The sequence below is a fragment of the Lissotriton helveticus genome, chromosome 4_1 (assembly GCF_964261635.1).
Source record: "Lissotriton helveticus chromosome 4_1, aLisHel1.1, whole genome shotgun sequence".
Taxonomy (NCBI): Eukaryota; Metazoa; Chordata; class Amphibia; order Caudata; family Salamandridae; genus Lissotriton; species Lissotriton helveticus.
Genome location: NC_136063.1, coordinates 397606261 through 397615069, shown reverse-complemented (window position 1 = coordinate 397615069; position 8809 = coordinate 397606261). Strand labels below are relative to the sequence as shown.

The 8809-nt window shown below is 41.4% G+C and overlaps 1 protein-coding gene across 1 annotated transcript in view; it reads right to left on the bottom strand.

Moving 5' to 3' along the window:
• Nucleotides 1-460: 460 nt before the first annotated feature.
• SLC25A32 (solute carrier family 25 member 32) overlaps nt 461-8809 on the bottom strand; it is a 173000-nt gene continuing 164651 nt past the window's right edge. Inside the window, exon 7 of the mRNA XM_078686901.1 lies at nt 461-1276. Within this exon, the coding sequence (XP_078543027.1) occupies nt 1141-1276 (136 nt within the window). The 3' untranslated portion in view covers nt 461-1140. The remainder of the gene's footprint in view (nt 1277-8809) is intronic.

The following is an 8809-nucleotide window of genomic DNA, read 5'->3' as shown; positions in this document are numbered from 1 at the left end:
ATCAAAATGTGTTTCTATGACTAACTGAAGTGCATTTAAGTGACCTATACCTGCTTTAAAACATGAAATATCTGGCAGGCGTTCGCATGGCTTTACCCCTCTCTTCTGCACTTAAACCAGGGGCATTCAGGTCAATTATGTGCAACCCATGGTCAGGCGAGAAGGTCATTTCTGCTGCTACAACACTTGCGACCACTTCCCTGAGTACCAGTACTGTATGGTTTCCTTTATCGAAAACACAAGACGTACTGCTTTAATCTTTAAAGTTCTGCATTTCTACTACCTGTCAGAGTCTGTGGCACCTAGAGGTCATTCACTTTGCAATGTTCTGTAAATAAGCCGTTCACAGACTCTAATGACATGGGGCATTTACAAGATACAGGTTTCCTAAGATGAGGGCTGAAGTGCTACATAGTATGGTGCAGAACATGGATTACCACAGACCCGCAACTCGGCTCACCATGGCCATCCAAGTTGATATCATATCTTAAGATAAGCAACTCAACTGGTATTTGAAGAAAGAAAAACACATTTTACTTTCACCCCGATTCAAAGTCACAGTTTAACAAAATGTGGGGTTTTGAACCAGGATACCTATTAGGCAGCAAATGCACTTACGAAAGTCACGTCATTTATCTGTAGGTGCCTGAATGCTTAACATAATCAAAAGAAACAATTAAAGGAACTCATCAAAAATATATCACACGTCCATGCTACTACAATTTTCTACAACAAAAAGCCTAGGATTCACTGCACTTTCGTTTCAAACAGGACATGCATTAATGACGAAACAATTATCAAGGTGATTCCCCATATGCAATCATCAGAACAATAAGAAAAATAAACAATTTAAATGGTAGTCCAATAGGAGTAACATGTGTAAAATGTAACAGGTGTATGCATTGAGTTTCCAGAAGTAAATCTATGTGCAATGTCTACATTTACACTTGTAGCTCTTTTTACAATGTCTGAATGTGAACTATTTTTGGCAACTTTGAAAGGTTTGGGTCGTGAAATAATTCTCCTGTTATGTCGTCCTCCGTAATAGCTCCTCGACGCAGCTGTTGAATAGTCCAGGCAGCGGCGATCTGTAACCCATGCTCTTATGCTGCCATCCTCGGTTCAAGCCTTCACTGTCGGCTATTTGCTTTCCTTTTTGATCGCAAGCAAGAAATGGGACACTTTCTCATACATGACAAAAGTAATGCAGCACGCTGGAGTCACTCGAAGCACATTAGCGAGGATTCCTTTGTAAAATCCACGAACCCCTTCTTTCCTTTGGAGAGAAAGAAACAGAAGAACACCTCAATGTATATTAAAAGACAAAAATAAGGCAATTCACAAAAAATACAGCTCTTTTCTGCACTGCGATCTTCCCAGGACAGCTTGTCAAACGTTGTGTTAAACCATCTTGATCTGAGAGTTCAAGAGAGAAGCTGCTCTGGTATCAAAGGCTAAAGTGGCCTTCATGGGGACTCTGCTACTCTTAGTTCTTCGACTCGTTCCCATTATTAACTTTTTGGGAGACCCCCAACCTCCTGAAAGGACCAGAAACTGCTCAAAACCGAGCGTGTGCGCCATTGTCATGCAAGCGTAAGTGTGTCATACACAGCACGTCCCCTTTCCAAGTGCGTCTGCACACCATCGCCACTTCCCTCCTGGGATATCCCCAATAAGAGTGTACAGATTATAAATAACAGAGTTAACATGAAGATAAGTGTATTGTCGTGGTACCTGCCCAGTCACAACTCACCACAGAATACGAAAGCTCAGGGACTAATCGTACCCGTATCAAGGATCATTAAAGATAAAAAGATGAGACCTCGCCTGCCAAAGGGTGGCATGCCTCATCACTGGTGTCTCTTCTCACCCAGGTAGATCACTGCCACCTTGGTGGGCTCAATTGAATCCAGGAGCTCTTCTATATACTTCTCTGTACAGTTTAGAGTAAAATTCATTACGGGAATAACCTCAATTTCTTTATTTGACGGGCCCCAAAGCATGATAAAAAATACTGACTCGTGAGGATTCTTTCTAAGTGGAAAGCCAATGGTTACTGCATCTCTGATTTGCCAACATGTTTCAGCTGAATTAAAAAAAAAACATCCCTACCTTGGCTCACTTCAGGGCCCTTCTACTCCTTACCTACCCATCTCTAAGGTGTGTGTGTGTGTGTGTATATATATATATATATATATATATATATATGTATATGTATATGTATATGTATATGTATATGTATATATATATATATATATGTATATGTATATGTATATGTATATGTATATATATATATATATATATATATATATATATATATATATATATATATATATATATATATATATATATATATATATATATATATATATATATATATATATATATATATATATATATATATATATATATATATATATATATATATACACGCTCCGTTTCACACCAAGGAAAACGAGTCACTCATCTCAGCGGGTGCTTTAAACCGCGTTGGTGTCCGCGGTAGAATACAGAAGCTCCAGATTGTCCCAAAAGATTCCCAGCCGGGTTATTCAGAACAAATAAGCACTCCCAAGCGTGACAGTTGCTTTAAGCAGGGGTTGGTTTTATTTTCGCTAGACGCGTTTCTGGAGATAGCACTCCCTTCGTCAGTATTTCTTACAAAGCGAACAACAACTGAGTCCTTATCTATGTTTACCCATGAATCATGGACACAAACGACGGACCAAGCACAGGCGCCCTTTGCGCGCCATATTGAAATGTGTAAATACATCAAACAATTAAACATTGCTTTTAACAAATGTCACACCACATTTAAAGCCGTGTATCGGCAAATTCATCATCCCTGTTTTCACCCGCATGATTTCAAAGCAGACTAATAAATAATGTCTGTGTTGCGGTACCAAGATGATTGTTTGTCAATCGGTCCATCACTCTATTCATCATTGATGGACAGACATTTGAAAAATCTCGCCGTGGATCGGCCTTGGCAGCCCAAAAGGACTGCCCACTTATGGTGGAACTAAGTGCTAAGCAATGTACTGTACAAATATTAACAGTAGTTAATGATAGCGGCATCATACACCCAGAACCTCAACCTAATATCTCAAAAAACCCATCACATATTGAATCAGTCTTCATTACATCAATTAATATTTTCAAATTCATTACACTGTTTCCTTTCCATATGATTGTCAACCCAAATGTGAGGCCAGTTCTTCCCCCATGTTCAGACCCTTCGGTGCCTTTGTCTCTAAGTCTATAATGTAACGTGACTCAAGTCTTCTTAAGGCAAGTAATCGATTCCCCCCTCTGGGATTTGCTTCTACTCTGTCCAGGCAGAAGTACCTCAGTAGGTTCCTATCACTATTGTGTTTGATCGAGAAGTGGCGTGCCACAGGATAGGTGAAGTCTTTATTGGCTATTGCCCGCATGTGTTCCAAAATCCTCAATTTAACGGGATTGATGGTACTTCCCACATACTTGAGCATGCAGGGACATACCAGGCAATAGACCGCATGGTCAGAATGACAAGACATAAACTTGTTGATTCTTTTCCCTCCGCTATGTCCTGGGACTTCATAACTCAAGGTTCTCTTGCTTGCGGAGCAGGCCTTGCACTTCCCACACGGGAAGAAGCCCTGGGCTTCCTTTAGTGTGCCTTGTCGTTTCTCGATAGGTCTTAAAAAACTGTGGACCACTTGGTCACGTAGTGATCTTGCCTTCCTGTATGTTAATAATGGTACATTAGGCATGTCAGGTCCAATAATTGGATCAGATTTTAAGATATGCCAATGTTTAGCCAATGTCTCACGCAATTTATGGGAATCCGCAGAATAGGAAGTAATCATGCGAAATTTACCCTCCATTGTAGAGACTGGTTTCTTATTAAAAAGACTTGAACGGGGAACATTTCTGACTTTTTTTAGGGTTTCTTTTAGAACATGGGGACTGTACCCTCTTGTCTCAAATCTCTCCACACATTCGCTGGCAGCTTCCTCAAAGAATGCATCCTGGCTACAATTGCGTTTTAACCGCAAGAGTTCCCCATATGGGATGTTGTTAATCAATTTGCCTGGATGGCTACTGGACGCGTGTAAGACGCTGTTCCCAGCAGTCGGTTTCCGGTACAGATTGGTACAGATGTGCCCATCCCTGATGCTCACCTCCAGGTCCAGATAATTAACCCTTTCTCTGTTGATGTCACCAGTGAATTTTAGATGGAATTCATTATCATTGAGTACATCAATATATTGTTTTGCTTCCTCAATGGTACCATCCCATACCAGGAACAGGTCGTCAATATACCTGCTCCATAGTACCACCTTTGAAATCCAGGTGGACAGTCTGGGGGCCCAGGCTACCTGCTCCTCCCACCAGCCCACAGATAAATTTGCGTAGCTGGGGGCGAAGCAGGAACCCATCGCCGTACCAGTCAACTGCCGGTAGATGACATTCTGAAACAGAAAAATGTTATTGCGTAAACAGAATGCTGTTAGCTCTAATAGCATCTTATTATGCATCGCAAATTTCAATTCTCTCTTATTGAGAAAGTACTCAATAGCACGGAGACCCTGGTCATGCTCTATACAAGTATACAAACTCGTTATGTCCAGGGTAATCAACGTGTATGTTGGTTGCCAGTTCAAATGTTCCACCTTCTCTATGAAGTCTGAGGTGTCCCTGACATATGATTTCAGAGACAATACAGAACTAAATAAATGGTGGTCTAGAAATTTCGAGAGATTCTCCGTTAATCCTCCTATTGAGGAGATTATAGGTCTCCCAGGAGGATCCTTGATATCCTTGTGGACCTTAGGAAGGTGGTAAAAACAAGGTAACACAGGATTGATGGTTTTGAGGAAAAGATATTCATCCACATCAAGCATCTGTTTGTCATGCCATTTTTTAAGTAAAACATAGAGGTCGTTCATGCTGGACAAATATTCTGCTTTCTTTATTATTCCATAACAGGAAACATCTTGTAACTGCCGCATGGCCTCTGCCACATATTTACTTCTGGACATGATAACAATGTTGCCTCCTTTGTCGGAGGGTTTGCACACTATAGTCTCATCGTCCATGATGGACTTGATGGCTTGTTGTTGCTCCTTGGTAGTGTTAAATCTAGTTTTCCGTTTATCTTGAGTAGTTCTCATAGTCATCAGATCCCTGGTGACTATGTCGGAGAAGATATCAATCGAATCTACTGCAGTTTGCGGAACAAATTTAGAAGCCAACTTGAATTTGCTTTTGGGTGCAGTTTGTTCAACATCAACATTGGCCAGTCTTTGAGTAAGCGTGTTCTCTGTTGCTTCCGTTTCCATGTTACATTCCAGTCTCAAATTGTTTAATACCTCACAGGCAGTAAGATCGTTGACAGTTAGGAGGTCTGTGTCCTTTTTATTCTGTCTCAGATGCTTAGCTTCTAGAGCCGTAGGTTTTACCTTATGAAACTTGTGCAATTTTATTTTACGCACGAATTTGAATAGGTCGATCCGTGTCTGTGTATACTCCATATTTTTACTAGGGCAGAAAGTCAATCCTAACTTGAGAACAGACTCTTCCGATGGAGTTAACTCCCTGTCCGAAAGGTTTACTATGGTGAGTTGCTCTGAAGGGTTTACCATTTTCCCCTTCTCTTGCTCCTGGTGACCCTCGGAGTTGGTTGACTCTTGGTGTTGTCGTTGCCTCTTCCTCTTCCCCTTCCAGCCCCCTCGTCGGGTTTGTCTCCTACTTCTGGTGGCTTGTTCTTGCCATCCCTTAGCCAGCTCTCTCGGATGACTTGGAACTCCTGCTGAAAAGGGGTTTTCTTGGTTCGAGGCGCAGGAGCAGCAGTTGTTCCCGTGGTTTCATCCCCAGACAGCTCACTGGCCGTAATATCCGAGTCCGAAGTTTCCACTCTCACTGTGTCTGCATTTTCAGGCATCTGATCTTTTCTCGCAACCTCCTTCCGTGGTTGATCGTATTTCTTTGAAAAAGTTAATACTCTTCCCATGACGTAGTCCCTTTCGTCACGGTCGAATTTTTCTTGTTTTCTTAGTTTGATTTTTGTTTCACATTTCTGAAGTCTTTTCTTCATATTGGCTCTCAGGAGATCTTGTTCCTCTTTATCAGTGTTTTGTGAGATCAAACCTTCCAGTTGCTCAATTTCTTTAATGGTTTTGTCGTGATCACTCCACGCAAATTGGACCAAAATTTCCAACATACCTTTGCAGGAGTTGGCTATATGTATGGCCCAGGCTTCTAGTAGTAGGGGGTGAGGATTCTCGTAGGCAGGGACTGTAAATATTCTCAATCCTCGAGGCACCCTCTGTACCTCGATATAGCCCTGCAACGAGGTGCCCTCCCACCACTTGCGTAGTTCGCGTTCATATAATTTTTCCAGTTTATGGAACTGAGCAATTAATGGATTGGTAGTTGTTACAATGGTTTTAGTCGTGGGAGGCTTGGACACATCCGGGTGTTTGTTTTTGAAGATGTCCACAGCAGCGTCCCGTCGTTCAGACATATTAAACATCGTTCAGTGGTTGGAAAGGGGTCTCTTGCCCCGAAATTCAACTGTTCCCCCTGCTTCTCCAAGCAACTGCCCGCTAACGCTGAGCCGCTAACAATAGTCTGCTAAATTGAGGTCACGTAATAAAAAACGCAGGCTTACCGTTTTCCGCGCTGCCCAGTATAACGTGAGATCTCAGTCTTTCAATCCGGAGTAGGCGGGGATGAATTCACTTCCTTTTGCCGGTTGAACTCCGTTTAGCAGCGGCGGTGCACTCGTCAAAGTTACTATGCACGCTCCGTTTCACACCAAGGAAAACGAGTCACTCATCTCAGCGGGTGCTTTAAACCGCGTTGGTGTCCGCGGTAGAATACAGAAGCTCCAGATTGTCCCAAAAGATTCCCAGCCGGGTTATTCAGAACAAATAAGCACTCCCAAGCGTGACAGTTGCTTTAAGCAGGGGTTGGTTTTATTTTCGCTAGACGCGTTTCTGGAGATAGCACTCCCTTCGTCAGTATTTCTTACAAAGCGAACAACAACTGAGTCCTTATCTATGTTTACCCATGAATCATGGACACAAACGACGGACCAAGCACAGGCGCCCTTTGCGCGCCATATTGAAATGTGTAAATACATCAAACAATTAAACATTGCTTTTAACAAATGTCACACCACATTTAAAGCCGTGTATCGGCAAATTCATCATCCCTGTTTTCACCCGCATGATTTCAAAGCAGACTAATAAATAATGTCTGTGTTGCGGTACCAAGATGATTGTTTGTCAATCGGTCCATCACTCTATTCATCATTGATGGACAGACATTTGAAAAATATATATATTTTATATCAAGCCCCATCGGCTTAGAGGGAGGAGAAGCTTCCCTGTAGTCACACTTACGCCAAGGGAGTAGTGTTGATGGTCAATACCTCAATTGCTCAATTGCTTTCCTCTGCCGCTTTCGACCCAATTCCTACTGAGAACGAGAAGTAGAAGAGGAGTGGGCAGGCTGCGCACAACTCTGGATCAATACAGAAGGAAAACCCTTAGGTATTTAAAAACAAGGGAAGAAGCCTCTGAGGATATGCAAATCAAGGACCAGTGAGGCTATTTTCAAAACAATGAAATTACATTCGTGGTTACGAACCAATCTCAATTAGGCAGTTATTTTAGTGAGCCTATATTAAACTACATGAGAATTCAAATTTACTAAGTTCACCTCAGTAAATTAACCAAGAAAATGTTGATAGCTCATCACCATAGCATGACGAAGTGAAAAAACTGAAAACAAAATCTTTGCTATCAGTTTTGCTCCTGCATTTACCGCACTTTTTGGTTATATGCCCTGATCCTATAACATGTCAGCAGCATTTGACTTTGTTGCTCGCAACTCTTGTTCTGTCCTTTGAACATCTCGGCGTCAACAGTGGAGGGACAGGAGCTACCTAGTTTAGTTCCTTCCTCTCGTAAAGAACATTAACAAAAGCATTTAATTCCTTTCTATCCTCAGCCAGCACAGTTTCTTGTGGCATCACTCATGGCTCTGACCTTTCTACATCTTGCTTAATTTGTAGGTCATTTCTCTTTCTGCTTTTGTCCGCTCATATGGACTCCAACTATACACTCAATTGCTGTTCTGAGCAAGCAGTCATCGTGAAGATAATCTCTCAGTTCAGCTTTGTCTTTCTGATGTCAGAGAATGGTTGTGGCAACACTACCTAAAGTTTAACACATAAAACGGACTCTCAACTGGTGGCAATCCCTTCCTATGACAGTCCTCTCTATGTCCCACGGACGCTGGTCCCTGTCCCAAAACATGTAGGTAAAGGAAAACCTCAGGAGTTAAAATAGTCCCTTTAGTTTCAATAGAGACTAAGGTTGCGTCTGTTACCCCTCCTGCACATTCTTCACGAAAAAAATACAGCCCATCCTTCTGTTTTTATTGGCGGACGTTGTGGTGCAATGTGCTGAATATCAGTTGCTACTTTGCAGGTTTTTGCATTAAGAGCCTTTAAATTGCAGTAAAATATCGGGAGTACCTATAGAGTGCTTTTAATTCGCAGGTTGGGCTGTAAGCATTACTTGTACCACACACAACACACACACACATATATATATATATACATATATATATATATGCATGTTTTTTAAATTTTTTATTCCAATGTAATTTAAACATGAATGTAATTTAAATTATTAATCGATTAAAACAATTGCATTATTTTAAAAGTAAACTATTACTTTTAACTTAATTACAATTTAATATTTTAAACTAACACTCCCTGAACCCTTAAGCCCCTTACAACCCTTATACA